At 47.9% G+C, this 16,846-nt stretch overlaps 1 protein-coding gene across 3 annotated transcripts; it reads left to right on the forward strand.

Annotated features, from left to right (window-relative positions):
- Positions 1-416: 416 nt before the first annotated feature.
- dab2 (DAB adaptor protein 2) lies at positions 417-15,253 on the forward strand. 3 transcript variants are annotated; one of them, XM_034547116.1, is made up of 16 exons: positions 417-752; positions 7,402-7,711; positions 9,985-10,233; positions 10,317-10,456; positions 10,875-10,973; positions 11,061-11,192; positions 11,299-11,382; positions 11,551-11,577; positions 11,661-11,702; positions 11,801-11,863; positions 12,529-13,125; positions 13,572-13,701; positions 13,806-14,435; positions 14,530-14,690; positions 14,770-14,862; positions 14,945-15,253. In XM_034547116.1, exons 3-15 carry the CDS (start codon positions 10,104-10,106, stop codon positions 14,842-14,844), a joined length of 2,310 nt encoding a protein of 769 aa, XP_034403007.1. In that variant the 5' UTR covers positions 417-752; positions 7,402-7,711; positions 9,985-10,103; the 3' UTR covers positions 14,845-14,862; positions 14,945-15,253. The 3 variants fall into 3 exon arrangements, with proteins under 3 accessions (XP_034403007.1, XP_034403005.1, XP_034403006.1); XM_034547114.1 differs by lacking the exons at positions 417-752; positions 12,529-13,125; XM_034547115.1 differs by lacking the exons at positions 417-752; positions 12,529-13,125 and having other exon boundaries at positions 14,773-14,862.
- Positions 15,254-16,846: the final 1,593 nt, after the last annotated feature.

The following is a 16,846-nucleotide window of genomic DNA, read 5'->3' on the forward strand; positions in this document are numbered from 1 at the left end:
GACTCCGGCTGCACGGTTACTGAAGTGCCACCCGTTGTCCACAAGGTGGCAACGTGGAGCAGATGTCGTGTCCTTGTCTGAGGCTCACGAGCTGCTTGTGTGCAGGCCAAACAAACACATACACAGCAACATGGAGGCTATAAGAATGAATACAAAAATGCACGTGCACCGACTTCTTTCTCCGACAAGTCCCACACTGTTTCCTTTAATAAATAATATAATAACAAGCCTCGCACGACGCACAGGAAGCTTCTCACGGTTGCACCTAATGACCTGTCATGTGATCTGAAGGCTTCTGCTGAGTCTGCAGTACTTCGTTCTACAAAAGGAGGGAGTGCAGAGCGTGTAGATGACAACAAATACAAATAAAAGAAGGGGGGAATAGAACCACTTCTCAGCATAGACAGATGAGAGCAGCGGGGACTTATTAGGATTATGATCAAATGATGCTAATCATTACTCACGAACACGGCGGTTGGGCTCTTATCCCTCTCAGAGAGGAAACCTGATGTTACATTCTGTAGCATTCGGCATGCTGACAGGTACTTTTCTGCTGACTTGAATAAACACACTCGGGACGATTCCCCCGACGTGTCCAAAGTCAATCTGTCCCGGTGGTTTCCGTGAGCAGAGCGGGAGGAGTCTGGGGGGCTCTGTGGTCACGGCACGCTGGAGAGGCCCAAATATGTGCTGAGGTCACCGCTTTTACAGCGTTCGGCAGTTTCCTCTCAGCCTTCTCAGGAAACCAGAGGGTAGGTAAGGTGCTTGGCCAATGTTTCTCCTGAGTAGAAAGACTTCCTGTTTTGTTTTTTTCAGGGGGTGCGGGGTGGGGAGGGGGGGGGGGGGGGGGGGGGGGGGGGGTGGAACTGTGTGGAAACACTTGTGGAACAGCCTATTGCCTGGCTTTACTGTAATTTACCTACGACATAGACTTTATCATCGCGTGCCTGGCAGAATATGATGACGCTGCCACTCGCCCGTCTGATTAATGCTGTATTTTTAGACTGAAAGGGTCAAGAACATGGAGTCAGTCGGGAGTTAAAAGAACAGAGTCGGACAGAGAGGATAACATCCAAGACTACCTCAATTATGGACTGGAGATAAGTGGCTATCTTAGGTTCTGGTTTGCGGTGGCAGCCGGGTTCCAGGATTCACGCCCTAAATGCTGCATGTTTGGATAGCGGCCTTCCTGTAATACCCGGAGGGAGGGCCACTTCCCATTAGTTAGTCTCTGTCAGCATTCTATCACAAAAATAAACCCTCTAATGTGCATGTGCTGACTTGTGCCATCTGTAGTCTGTTTCTGGAAAACAAACTCCGAGCCTTTTCCCTTTCCCAGGCGGTTTTACATGAGTAGCATGAGTAGCATGAGTAGCAGGAATAGCATGAGTAGCACAAGTCGCATGAGTAGCACAAGTCACATGAGTAGGACAAGTAGCATGAGTAGCATGAGTAGAATGAGTAGCACAAGTAGCACGAGTAGCACAAGTCACATGAGTAGGACAAGTAGCATGAGTAGCATGAGTAGAATGAGTAGCACAAGTAGCACAAGTAGCACGAGTAGCATGAGTAGCATGAGTAGAATGAGTAGACCAAGTAGCATGAGTAACATGAGTAGCATAAGTAGCACAAGTAACATGAGTAGCATAAGTAGCACAAGTAACATGAGTAGCATAAGTAGCACACGTCGAATGAGTAGCACAAGTAGCACAAGTAGCATGAGTAGCATAAGTAGCACAAGTAACATGAGTAGCATAAGTAGCACAAGTCGCATGAGTAGCACAAGTAGCATGAGTAGCACAAGTAGTATGAGTAACATGAGTAGCAAAAGTAGCACAAGTCGCATGAGTAGCACAAGTAGTATGAGTAAAATGAGTAGCAAAAGTAGCACGAGTAGCACAAGTAGCACGAGTAGCATGAGTAGCAAAAGTAGCACAAGTAGCAAAAGTAGCACAAGTCGCATGAGTAGCACAAGTAGTATGAGTAAAATGAGTAGCAAAAGTAGCATGAGTAGCACAAGTAGCACGAGTAGCATGAGTAGCATGATTAGCACAAGTAGTATGAGTAACATGAGTAGCAAAAGTAGCACGAGTAGCACAAGTAGCATGAGTAACATGAGTAGCATGATTAGCACAAGTAGTATGAGTAACATGAGTAGCATAAGTAGCACAAGTCGCATGAGTAGCACGAGTTCCATGAGTAGGACAAGTAGCATGAGTAGCATAAATGGAATGAGTAGCATAAGTAGCATAAGTAGCACAAGTCACATGAGTAGCACAAGTAGCACAACTAGCACGAGTTGCACAAGTAACATCCAACATGTCCTCCTGTATATGCAAGTGTGTGGCTGCATGGGGGGATGGGGGTCGGGGGGGGCGCCCAACTAAACTGACCATGAATCACATGTCAAAGAAAAGGGAACCATCTTCTAACGTCATTGGACAACGTTGCAGGACCAGAGAGACGCGTCACTGACGAGAAAAGGTTCCTTTTGATGTCCACCATGTGCAGTGCTTGCATATGGATGCCACGATACTCTGAATATTAAAAAGGCCCACAGCACAGGATAAACGTCACACACGTAAGATGCCAGATGTGATGCAGCGACATCACCACGCATATTTCTAAAGAGACGATTCCAGCGGTCGGAGGCGTGAGGGGAAAACAGAGTTATCTCCTGAGGAGCTCATCTCCCCTGTCAGCAGAACACAGGATACAAAAGCAGGAAGCTCGTCCTTCCTCTGTCCCTTTCTCTGTCATCGCTCAGCTCGCCGTGCGTCTCTCTAACATCGAGCTCAATAACGAGGAGTCTGAACTCCATAAGTATGCGGTACGCATACTACATGACTCGTATCTGGGTCCAGGGTCCAGGTGCAGGTGTCACACCTGGCTGTGGTGGTTGGTCGACCGCGCTAGTAGTTATGAGCACTGGTCCTCTCGTGGGGGTCTCCTAGATGGCCAATGGATTGGTATTCAGACCACCGAAAACCAAGACCAGGCCTTGAGCAAGACCAGAGTACATCGAGACGGTGACAAGACCAGGACCAGCACCAGGACCAGGACCAGGACCAGGACCAGACCAGTCCCCCTGCATGACAACAAAATGTGGCACACTGATCTGAAAGAAAAAGACCCACAGAAAACCAATGAGGATTCCTCTTCATGCATCTCTGATAATGCCACACACACACATACACACCTCTATATGTGTGTGTGTGTGTGTGTGTGTGTATAAAAAAGGTCTCAGAAGACCTATAAAGGTGAATTTAACGTGTGAATGAACACTTTTCTATAATCAATCACAGTAATGATGTTCGCAAATAAAGGCCTGAGATGGAGTCCCTGGAGACTGAGACCAGATGGGTTCCTAGACCAGCTCCTCAATGAGGGCTTGTGGGTGCTGAAGCCACCAGCAGCACCACCACAGGCCGGTGGTGCTGTTAGGCCATCGGCTGAGTCATCTGATGTGTTAACCTTCATGTCGGTTGTTCTACAGAAGTGAAACTCACTGGCTGACCTCACGTCGTCTGTATGGGATGTTTGATGTTGTCTTCCCATGAACCGTGGCGTGTGCCAACAACCTGGTTCTTCACTTAATGGTCCCAAACAAACACACATTAATGCGTCCGTCAACGCGACAACACAAACACACATTAATGCGTCCGTCAACGCGACAACACAAACACACATTAATGCGTCCGTCAACGCGACAACACAACAACACAAACACACATTAATGCGTCCGTCAACGCGACAACACAAACACACATTAATGCGTCCGACAACACGACAACACAACAACACAAACACACATTAATGCGTCCGTCAACGCGACAACACGACAACACAAACACACATTAATGCGTCCGTCAACGCGACAACACAACAACACAAACACACATTAATGCGTCCGTCAACACGACAACACAAACACACATTAATGCGTCCGTCAACGCGACAACACGACAACACAAACACACATTAATGCGTCCGTCAACGCGACAACACAAACACACATTAATGCGTCCGTCAACGCGACAACATGACAACACAAACACACATTAATGCGTCCGTCAACGCGACAACACAAACACACATTAATGCGTCCGTCAACGCGACAACACGACAACACAAACACACATTAATGCGTCCGTCAACGCGACAACACAAACACACATTAATGCGTCCGTCAACACGACAACACAACAACACAAACACACATTAATGCGTCCGTCAACGCGACAACACGACAACACAAACACACATTAATGCGTCCGTCAACGCGACAACACAAACACACATTAATGCGTCCGACAACACGACAACACAAACACACATTAATGCGTCCGTCAACACGACAACACAAACACACATTAATGCGTCCGTCAACACGACAACACAACAACACAAACACACATTAATGCGTCCGTCAACACGACAACACAAACACACATTAATGCGTCCGTCAACACAACAACACAAACACACATTAATGCGTCCGTCAACACAACAACACAAACACACATTAATGCGTCCGACTACACGACAACACAAACACACATTAATGTGTCCGTCAACACGTCAACACGACAACACAAACACACATTAATGCGTCCGTCAACACGACAACACGACAACACAAACACACATTAATGCGTCCGTCAACGCGTCAACACGACAACACAAACACACATTAATGCGTCCGTCAACACAACAACACAAACACACATTAATGTGTCCGTCAACACGTCAACACGACAACACAAACACACATTAATGCGTCCGTCAACACGACAACACGACAACACAAACACACATTAATGCGTCCGTCAACGCGTCAACACGACAACACAAACACACATTAATGCGTCCGTCAACACGACAACACGACAACACAAACACACATTTATGCGTCCGTCAACACGACAACACAAACATACATTAATGCATCCGTCAACGCGACAACACGACAACACAAACACACATTAATGCGTCCGTCAACACGACAACACGACAACACAAACACACATTAATGCGTCCGTCAACACGACAACACAACAACACAAACACACATTAATGCGTCCGTCAACACGACAACACAAACACACATTAATGCGTCCGTCAACACGACAACACAAACACACATTAATGCGTCCGTCAACACAACAACACAAACACACATTAATGCGTCCGTCAACGCGTCAACACGACAACACAAACACACATTAATGCGTCCGTCAACACGACAACACGACAACACGACAACACAAACACACATTAATGCGTCCGTCAACACGACAACACAACAACACAAACACACATTAATGCGTCCGTCAACACGACAACACAAACACACATTAATGCGTCCGTCAACACGACAACACAAACACACATTAATGCATCCGTCAACACAACAACACAAACACACATTAATGCATCCGTCAACACAACAACACAAACACACATTAATGCGTCCGTCAACACAACAACACAAACACACATTAATGCATCCGTCAACACGACAACACAAACACACATTAATGCGTCCGTCAACACGACAACACAAACACACATTAATGCGTCCGTCAACACGACAACACAAACACACATTAATGCATCCGTCAACACAACAACACAAACACACATTAATGCATCCGTCAACACGTCAACACGACAACACAAACACACATTAATGCGTCCGTCAACACGTCAACACGACAACACAAACACACATTAATGCGTCCGTCAACACGACAACACAAACACACATTAATGCGTCCGTCAACACGACAACACAAACACACATTAATGCGTCCGTCAACACGACAACATGACAACACAAACACACATTAATGCGTCCGTCAACACGACAACACAAACACACATTAATGCGTCCGTCAACACGTCAACACGACAACACAAACACACATTAATGCGTCCGTCAACACGACAACACAAACACACATTAATGCGTCCGTCAACACGTCAACACAACAACACAAACACACATTAATGCGTCCGTCAACACAACAACACAAACACACATTAATGCGTCCGTCAACACGTCAACACGACAACACAAACACAAACACACATTAATGCGTCCGTCAACACGACAACACAACACGAGGCCCTTCCTGTGGGGATGTTTTCTCTCAGGGAATTACTTCAAACAGTAAATATGAAAACTGTCATTACGCGGTCCGGATCACTTTGGGGGGGCGGTGTCGGAAAAAAAAAGCAAAATAGACGTTTTAATGCCCGAAGAAGTTTGACAGTTGGTGATAGAGACTACACAGAGGAAATGTCTTTTAAAAGCAAAAGTGCCGCGTCAGCAACAACGCAGCGTCGGCCCTCTTCTTTGCCCTCGCTCCGTCCATCGATACGATTCAAATGATGATAACAATAACAAGCTTTTTAATAATCTGAAGGCGGGTTGTGTTCATGGTTTCACGCGTCAGAGGCAACCCCTGACCCCCACGTTGAGCAACCAGGAACCTTTGTGCTTCTTCTCAGCCCATTTTCTGTCAGGGTGAAATATTCCCTGGTTTTAGAAACCATAAAGGCCTATTTGTAGACATTACCTCGAGTCATGGGAACTCACTGGGGAGCTCAATAAACTGGAACATTAAAGCTCCGATTACTTATTTATTTTGGCCGGCAGCAGAAAGAAGCCGTTAAGACAACGTTAGAGAGGCCACCTCTTTAAAGGAACAGTGTGCGTTTAGGGGGAACCAAACAACCACCAGAACAGTGCAATCACCCGATGGGTGTATTTCTGTGACCTTACAGAACGTGCGCTCTACAGAGCCGTCCTCCATGTTTCTACGGCAGCCCAGAAGGGACAAACCACAGGTGGTTGCAATCTGCAACCATCAGCCGCCAAATCCTGCGCACTGCACCTTTAAGTTGATGTGGCACACTCGTTTTACACTTATAGCACTTTAAAAACACCAATAATCACTCCTAACTTCTCACTAATGTTTCTGTTAACAGCTTATGTTTTAGGGCCTTTTTGTGGGGGGGGGGGGGGGGGGGGGGCAGCTGACTGCTGCTGCTGCTGCTGAAAATGACGCCATGAGAGGCTGAGAATGAACCAAATCAGGAGCTGCAGGACCCGGAAAAAATTAAAATAAAACTACGAACTGAAAGAAGCTGCAAAGATTCCACGTAGCCGACAATCTGTGTGATAATTATGTGGCTTCATAAAGCAACCCCTTTCTAATTTGATCTGTTTTTATTTATTTATTCAATAAAATCGGTATTATTGCTGCTTTAAATGTGTGATGTCAAATATCTCTTACACACATGTATTTTATTTTGTCTCATTAATAAGACAAGAGTCAAACGTCTCGATGATGACACGCCACGCATTTCTTTTTTTTTCATGACGGATTTAAGGCGGATGGTGATCTGGTCGTCCACGTGAAGAGCCCGCCCCCTTTCTCTCCCTCACACGGCCGAAAATCCGCTGCGCGTAACGTGCGTCAGTCAGCGTGCGGAGGGTTAAACGGGCAGTCTGCGGCGGTCTCTCCTTTCTGTAGCGGAACACTCCGGACTCCTCTCGTCCTCCCGACAGCTGGCCTTCGAGGGCTTTACTCCCTTTCCTCCTTCCTCGCCGGAGCCGCGGAGGCATCGCGGGGGGAAGCACGCACACATCCCCGTTCTTCGACCGCAGGGTACCCACGGCTCACTGCGCGCTTCCACACAGGTAGGTCCCCCCCACCCCCCATCCCCTCCTCCTCCACCCCCGGCCCGGCGTCGGTAACGCGTTCCATCCGCGCATGATTTAAGGCTCCGCGGAAGGTTTTCCAGGTAGTCCGGTTGAACCAGTGTGGGGTATTCGGGGCTCGGCGCAGTAACCACCAGCTGCGGGGTTGAGAGCTCTCCAGACGGCGCTGGTTCCCACTAACTCTCCTTTCCTTCGCATCCCTGGAGGTAAACCTTCATGTCTCCTTCGCTGCTTCCTTCCTTTCCTCAAACAACGTGAAGCCCTTTTTTATTTTATTTTTATTTAAACATCTTCTCATTCTTTTCCACCTTGAGACGATATTTAATGTGTTTGTTTTAATTGTGGTTTTATGTCTTCTCCCCTGCACGTGCCCGTGTGTCGTGCATCCTAGTCTAAGTGCAGGGCCGCTGGAGAGCGTGTGCACGGCCTTTGTGTGCACCGTGGGCCCGTGGTGGTATTTCACCATCTCACTCCCTCACTGACTCACTCCCTGATTTCCTCCAGATGTGCAGGAGTTTACGTTTCCTGACGGGCCGGATTGTGACATTGCTGCAGCTTGCACTGCAGTTATTCTGCTGACTTGTATGAAAACCCCGTGCGTGTGCGCGTGTTTGTGTCGTGACACCGGTGGACGCTGTAAAACAAATTAAAAAAGCAGCTCTTCTCCTCCCCACCGTCCATCTGGTAGTATTTTAATTAAGTTAACATGTAATCCTTTTTTATTTAAAATCTGCATTGAACTGCTGACATGCCACTTTTTAAATAATTTTTATTTTTATTTTTATTAGCCTTTTCCTGCAGCTCGCGGGACTCTGACACTGTTTACTGCACGTGTGCAATCACGTGTCACACTCACGGAGCGTCCACCCACGGCATCAACAGTCTGTAGGCGCAGGTCTCGTTAGTCCTGCGCGTGCGTGTGTGTGTGCACGAGCAGGAATTTAAATGTCACCTGGACGGAGCCAGACGCACGAGGCCTCCTTGTTCTCCGTGACGTGACGTTTTTATGGCGTTCCAGCTGCTCGTGCACGAGCTCATGTGAGTCCAACAGACATTTGATTGTTCTTTGAACAACGAAAACCTGTTCAGTTGGAAAATCTCATTATTTTGACGTAGCCTCCGTAGATCTGACGTCACATTTATGGTGTCGATCTCTGATCGGGTCGGATGTGCTTCTGCAGATGGAAAAGTTGGCACTCGATGACCTGGAGGTTCACGTCTCTTATCTCCTGCATGGCTCATTTCCTTTATTAATCACACGATTACCTGATCATCATAAACGGCACCTTGCTGGGGACCTTTTGTGCATCCTTGCTGTCTTTCGATAAACTCCCTCTGGGTTTGTTCCCTTTTTTCTTCTTGGTTCTCTTCTTGGTTCTCTTCACGTTCCCCTGATTGCACCCGTTAACACGGCTTGGTTTCGTTGTGGGTCACCGATCACGCCAAAAGGCTCCGTTTCCTCAGCCCGGCGTCACGAGATCCTGCTAGCCGAACATTAACCAGCGGGGTAATTGCTCAACCTTTGCCCACTTGCAACCTTTGGTCCCTCGGTGTGTGTGTGTGTGTGTGTCGCCGGTGGAGCCTCCGGTGCCGGTCCCAAAGGTACGTCTGGTGGGGCAGAACGTCCGGCTGAGTGAAAACGACCGTTTTCACCTTTTTGTTGCTCATTGTTTCGAGTCTGGAGGGATAAATGTTACGCAAGAAGTGGTTTCACTTCACGAGGAGCGGAGGAGCGCCGTGGTCCAGTGACATGGCCCCCGGTCTCCTGCACACCAGACGATGATGATGATGATGATGGTCGCCACATTCAAATGGGACTTTAAGTGTCCATCTGTGCAGTTATAATACTTGCATAATTATTCTCTCCTTAAGAAACACAGGCTATAAGTCGATGGCAGAACCATATATTTGTTAAGAAGGTGACCGTCTTTTATCTTTTGCATCATTCATTCACTTAACGGGGCTGAACAGCTGACTCTGCATGTTTTTAGAAGTGTTTTCTGGGTCCTCTTCCTCATGAGGTGATGTGGGTCATGTGTCTTGCGGTTGTAAATGTTTACTGTGTATTGTTAACGCATTTGATTTGTTTATGATGTGCAAAAACCTCCTTAGCGGTACCAAAGTACTTTAATTGTGTCCCTTTTTTTACTGGCCAATATTTTATTTAGCAGTTTCCCCAAAAGAAGTGAGTGTTGACCTTTATGACCTTCTCCTTTTCTCTCTTTTGCCACACACTTCTTTTCCTGCTCCAGACGAATAACAAGAAGAGCATGCGTGTGTGTTGAGTCGTCTGTTTGGTTGACCTGCACACGGAGCTGCGGCCTGCTTTAGCCCCGCCCCCTCCTCGACTGTCCACTCGCTCCACACCGCCATGTCTGCAGAGGTGGAGACCGGCGTGCCCGTCCACGCCGATCCCAGCATCGCAGCCTCGGCCAGCACCCCTCCCACCTCCCCGACGACGGCCACCTCCAAGGTCCCGTTCAAGAAAGAGAAGAAGAAAGGTGACGTCATCAACACCGGCCATCTTGTTTGTGGGCTCGTATTGTAGAAAGCATTCTGTACTTGATTTTTAATCTATTTACAGCCCCAGAGAAGACCGACGAGTACCTGCTGGGCAGGTTTCAAGGCGACGGCGTGCGGTACAAGGCCAAGCTGATTGGCATCGACGACGTCCCGGAGCCCAGAGGAGACAAGATGTCCCAGGACTCCATGATGAAGCTCAAGGTGCAGCATGGGAAAGCTTTTTTTTAAAATATTGGGTGTCGTGGATACACGGTTGCATCGTCTGCCGACAGCGACGCAGTGCAGCGACCTCTACAGAGGGCTGCGGGGCCGAAGTCGGTGTCGCACTGGTTCCCTCGACAAAAAGCCAATGACATTATTCCGTCACGTTCTGGGTTATTTCAGAAGTTACGCTCTGACTAACGTTGGGCGACACCCCCATTAAAACCTAACCAAAAAACACATTAAAAAAAGAACACAATGACCTCGAGACGAAGGAACCAGGAGGCCCAAAATGACTCATTTACAGGTTTCAGGACTCTTTCCTGCAGCACTCGATTAGCTTTGAAGGCCGTGTTGTGTTTACTTCCCAACATAACTGTGTGTGTGTGTGTGTGTGTGTGTGTGTGTCCGTCACCAGGGCATGGCGGTCGCTGCTCGGTCCCAAGGCAAACACAAGCAGAGGATCTGGGTCAACATTTCCATGGCGGGCATCAAGATCGTCGATGAGAAATCGGGAGTGAGTCGAGCCGTTTCATCCCGTTGCCGTCGCGTCACATGGGCGTTTATATGCTGACGCAGCCTTATTTTTTTTTAAATAACTCAGGTGATTGAACACGAGCACATGGTGAGTCGGATCTCCTTCATCGCCAGAGACGTGACGGACAACCGGGCGTTTGGATACGTGTGCGGCGCCGAAGGACAGCATCAGTTCTTCGCCATCAAGACGTCGCAACAGGTAACTCCCTTTTTTCTTTTTTAAATGAAATGCATTTAAATAAACGGGCACACGAGAAAAGCTCCAGGAACAACCCGAGTCGACGTCTCTCTCTCGTCCGCTGCAGGCGGAGCCCCTGGTGATCGACCTGAAGGACCTCTTCCAGGTCATCTTCAACCTGAGGAAGAAGGAGGGAGAGGCCTCCCAGAAGGTAACGGCTCAGAAGCAGTTGGAACATTTCCCTGCTGCAGCCCAACACTGGCCCTCTTGTGTTCTGTCAATGAATCGCATCCTGAGACATTCCATTGAAATGATGCGAGGTGCCGCCTGTGAATTAAGAAAGTAAGTGCGGTCGCTAACAGTCCGCCTCTGTTTGCAGGGGGAAAATGGCGTCGCCGTAGTTGAGGTAAGCTCTTGGCCGCGCTTGTTGTTTCCCTTCACGCGCGGGTTTCCCCGACTCCGCCCCCTCACCGTGTGCTTGTTCCACAGAACGGAGGCGGCGGCACGGACGGCGGCGTGAAAGCTGCTCAAGTGAGTCTTTCTCCACGTTTTTTTTTTTTTAATGACTTGATTTATAGCGGCTGCATAAATACAGTACGTTTCTGTTTTTTTTTTCTTTTTGCATCCAGCCGGTGGAGCAGTTTGACCTCTTTGGAGCCATGTCGACCCCTCCAGACATCCAGTCTCCAAATGTAAGCGCGTTCCCTTTATCCGGGCGGCGCGGTGGCGTTACGACCAGCTGGAGATGGACTTTTACAGCGTTGTGCTTTTTAGTAGTATCTTTTATCCTTTTGATCTGATTTCATAAAGCAATGGCTCCACTGAATAACCTCAACACCTCCCGGATCATTCCATGTGTGTGAACTCCATTCTCAAAAAGGCCCCAGTGTGTCCGTTTGTTATAAATATACATTTTACACTTTAAAAAGGATCTTTTTGAGAATTGACTTCGTGCCTCATGTGTTCATTGTTTTTGTTGTCAAACCCTTTTTAAAGCTGCTCCAAGTAGAATGCATTAAAAAGACTTTCATTGGCTTTTAGTGACCTCTGCTGTTTTCTACCGGTAGTGTTCTTAGTTTCAGGTCAACAAGTTATTGCTGACTTCAGCACATTTAAACTCTTGGCTGTTGTCCTGAGAATTTAGTACCAAATAATTTGTCACGTTAAAATATGGACTTTAGACTTTGCTTTTACACGCATGGAATTTAATGTATGTAAATCTTCTACAGGGAGCAGCTTTAACGTGTCTTTTCACACCATGCGATTCATTTCCTTTTTTTTGTTAACGTGTGTTTTTCCTCCTTCCGCAGCACTGACTCATAAATCCATTTTTCTTTGTTTTTCTCATGTTAACCAGGTCTCTAATGATATTCTCTTGCTGGACTTTTCCGCTGAAGTTGACAGCAATCAGAATTGCATAAAGGGCAACTCGTTTTTAACTTCCTGTGGCCCCGACCGCAGGGCATCCCCCCAGACAGAGAATCCCTTTTCCTCCACATTTGGCTACTTTCCAACCCCAGACAGTGACCCTTTCAGAGACGACCCCCTTTCCAAACCGCCCGCTTGGTCGGAACTCGATAACTCTCAGATCTCGACCGATCGCCTAAACGCCGGCGACGCGTGTAAGACAATTATTAGCGGCGGTCTGAACGAAGACGCCGAACGCCTCGGAGAGCAGACGCACGGCTTATCCAGTAAGACCGTGATCCTGGCCCTCAGTAACGGACAGTGGCCTCTAGGGGGCGCCATAACTCAGGGCCACGCGATTACCATGACGGACGGCGGCGACTCGACGGCCACGAACCCGTTTTTTGACTCCGCTTTGAAAAGAGGCGCCGTGCCGAACGGCGTCACGCATCACCCGCACGCCGCGGGGGCCCATAGCCCGGACTCGGTTGTCATAAGCCCGCCGCCGCAGAGCTCTAAGGCGGGACGAGGTCGAAGGAGCGCAAAGGTGAAATTCCATAGCTGGATGAAGCATTGTAGAGTTGCATGTGTGATGCCTAAAAAAAAAAAAAGGGGTTAATGCATATTTCCCGGAGCGTCCTTGGGTTGCTAACATCTCCCCCTCTCTGCGTTTGGGTGTCGTGCACTGGTGTCATGTGTGCCACGAGGCGGCTGACATGCAAGGCCTGTGGTTTAGAAGTGTATTGAAGGGTTGGGGCCGCTCTGTCTCACGCATGCTCTGGTGGTCACCTGCTTCTCTAACTGGCTTGAATAAATGACTTGTCAATGGTCTGTACCCTTTGTTTGTATCTTCTCTAAATCAATTTTTCTAACATTCACGCTTCAGTGATAAAAGCACTGGTAAGTGGCAAAGCATGCATGTATACTGTAGCATTTATGAGTCGTGTATAATGTGTGTGTGTGTGTGATATTTAGGATGTTTTCTGTGAATAGTCCACAGCGAGTGACCTGTTTGGAGGAGAGCTCTTCTCTGCTCCGGTTCACTCGGAGGGGTCGTCCTCCTCGGCGGACTTTTTCAACACTTCACCTGCGAACGCCGCTCCCTCCTCCATGGCTGCTCTGGGTAATTCACCGGAGGGCAACATGGCGTCTGGTCCGGATGTCGTAATGTTATGTCTTTATATGCCATTCCTTTTTGCTTGTGTGTGTGTGTGTGTGTATATTCAGGGAATCTTCAGTTGGGTCCTCCAGCTGTTACAGGTATCCCCTCTGCAGGCATGTGGGGGGCCTCCATGACTCCACCTTCAATGTTCCCCATGCCAGGAGTGGCGGCTCCAGGGCCCTCCTACCCACAGCCGTCTGCCTTCGGTGGCCTACCCATCCCACCGGCGGTCTGGGGGGCGCAGGGCCCGGCTCACTTTAGTGCCGCGCCTCTATCTCCGCCCCGCCTCAACTGGGGCCAGCCTCCACCGGCCGGGCCGCTCGGCGCTGCCGGTTGGGGTCATCCCGTCGCGGCCAATCCTTTCCAGTCGGGCCCGTTCCCCGCGATGGGCGACCAGCACGGTCCGACGCGCCCCCCTCCTCGGCCGCCCGTCAAGGAGGCGCCTCCGAAGGTGGAGAACAGCGCCTTCACGGCTCTGGACCCCCTCGGAGATCGAGAGAAGAAGATGGGAAAGGACATGTTCAAGGACTTCCAGATCGCCAAACCTCCGGCCATCCCGGCGAGGAAAGGGGAGCTGGCGTCCAACTCTGAGGGCGGCGCCTTCGATCAGTACTTCAACAGCAAGGTGGGGCTGGTTCAGGACAACGCGGATCACGATGACTTCGATATCCATCAAATGGCGGCGCCTGCTAACGGTAAACCCTCTCGACGTGCACGTGACCGACTTGTCCCCGATTGTGAAACGCAGGTTTTTAAATGTGCCCGTTTTCCGATTGTTCCCCAAACCAGCGGCGGCGCCGAGCTTCAACGCCGGCCTCCTCGACGCCGCCTTCTCTTCCGCCGCCCTCGCAAACAGCTGTGCAGCGGCGCCGGGACCCAACCAGGACATGTTCGATCAGGCCTTCGGGGCCCCGGGCTCCAGCCTGTTCGGGGCACCGCCTGCAGCCATGGTACAGAGATTTATACAGATGCATATTTAAACCATATCCAGCATCCCATAAATCATTTAATGTGTTTTTTTTCTTCCAGCAGACTGCTGCCGTTGGTCAGTCTTCTGCCTCAACGGCTGCTTTTGGGGATCCTTTTGGAAATCCCTTTGCCTGACCACAACATTGTGCATAAGTAAGTTCATGTTTTGATTATTCCTGTATTCGCATTATCTATAAAGAATAAACACCATGTTCTCTTCTCTCTGCCCTCCCAGTTGAAATGGAGATCTTCACATCGAATAACATCTTTGGGACAAGCTGCTACAACGTGCGCGAGACAATCCAAATTCTGAACTTTTCTAACTTGTCCCTGACCCACCCCTTTTTTCTTTTTTTACATCTCCACCTTTTTGATGTTCGTTTCCTATCAATCAGTTTCCTTATTTGTAAAGACCACTGATCTAAGAAGTAAATGTTATGTCCTGATCTGCTGAAGAAAGAAGTGTGTGTGTGTGTGTGAAGGGTTCACTGCTGATGCTGTCTGTTAAATAAATAAATAAAATAATTAAATATTAATGCTGCAATGGGTTGTCAACTGCCTTTCTTCAGACTCGGGGTCGACAGTTAAAGGGATATGTTTCTATAAGCTATGTCTGTTTCCTAAAGCTCCATATCAATAAAATATATATATATATATATATATATATATATATATATATATATATATATATATATATATATATATTTCTAGTATTGAAATTAATATTTAAACTACAGAATAACCTCGTTATTAAGTTCAACTAAAATTCTGAGCTTCCCGCGCTTTGAAAGATGTCCTGAGACCAGTAATTTAACATGTAAAGTATTTAAAAAAGGAATAAGGATCATAAGCATATATTTCTGTCCCAGACGGGCGCGCTCACGTGTCGTTGGGTCCACAGTCTATAATAACGATTTATATGAATAAAAATCTGTTAATAGGGAGCTGTCTACCGCCTTCACGTGAGAGGACAAATGCCTTACAGAGTTCTGAAAGGTTAAATATAATCCATACTCTGAGCATAAAGCTTCTCCATTGGTTAGTATCAGGTGTGCATGATTATACCTCAACTACACAACATGATATCTGCCCTTCAGTACAAGGAGGCGGACTTCTCTGAGCAATAAACCACGATGCTACTTCCCTTATCTCTTCCCTTTCGGCCCTAAACAGTAAGATGGGCTCCTTCAAAATAAAAGCCCATCTTCCGGTCACTTAGGGAGACTACTTTGACCACGCCTCCTCGGATCAATACATTACATTCATACCTGAGTCATCTTTATAGTTATAACTATAAAACATAAAACAATCAGCATACAGTTACAATAATACTTATTCCAGTGATTACACCTTTACAGTAACATACTTATAGTGACTTTCCTCCCATGTTTCCCTCACACATTCCTTCAGAATATTCTTCATAATATCCCTTATTGATTATCATATCTTATGTATTAATTTAAAACATGGACTTTCCTATTTACATGTGCAAGTATATATAAAAAAACCTTACAACTCTACATTATATAGCTATAAATATTACTGTTGAATATACACCTCAACACCTCAATTTCTGGCGTGGCATTCTTTCTACAATGGACAGTTCTTCAACACCGTTGCAGAAGTTCCCACATGCGTGTTGCACTTGAAGGTTGCTTTGCTGCCACCCCGTCCAGTTGATCCCAAACCAGCTCCATGGGGTGTAAGTCCGGAGACTGGCCATCCCGTGATGTGAAGCCTACCGTCTTCTTTTCTTCTACGGTAGTTGTGCCACAGCCTGGAGGTCTGTTCTGGGTCAGGATGAACCCCTGACCAACTAGGCGTGAACCAGAGGGTATTGCATGGTGCTGCGGTAGCCGTTCTGGTTCAGGGTGCCGAGTCTGGATCCACCAAAAGAGCCCCAGACCCTCACGTTTCCTCCTCCATGTTTTACAGTCGGTGAAACACACCCAGGAACCATCCTTTCGCCCACTCGACAGCGTACCTTTGTACCCTGCGTGATGAACCCAAGAGTTCAATTTTTTATTCTTCGGTCCATAAGACCTTCTCCCAGTCTTCAGTGGTCCACTGGCGGTGCCTCGTGGCCCCATAGCACGCCTCTTGTTCTTGTCTTACTGCCACTCGACCTTTCAAACCT

The sequence above is a fragment of the Cyclopterus lumpus genome, chromosome 12 (assembly GCF_009769545.1).
Source record: "Cyclopterus lumpus isolate fCycLum1 chromosome 12, fCycLum1.pri, whole genome shotgun sequence".
Classification (NCBI taxonomy): Eukaryota; Metazoa; Chordata; class Actinopteri; order Perciformes; family Cyclopteridae; genus Cyclopterus; species Cyclopterus lumpus.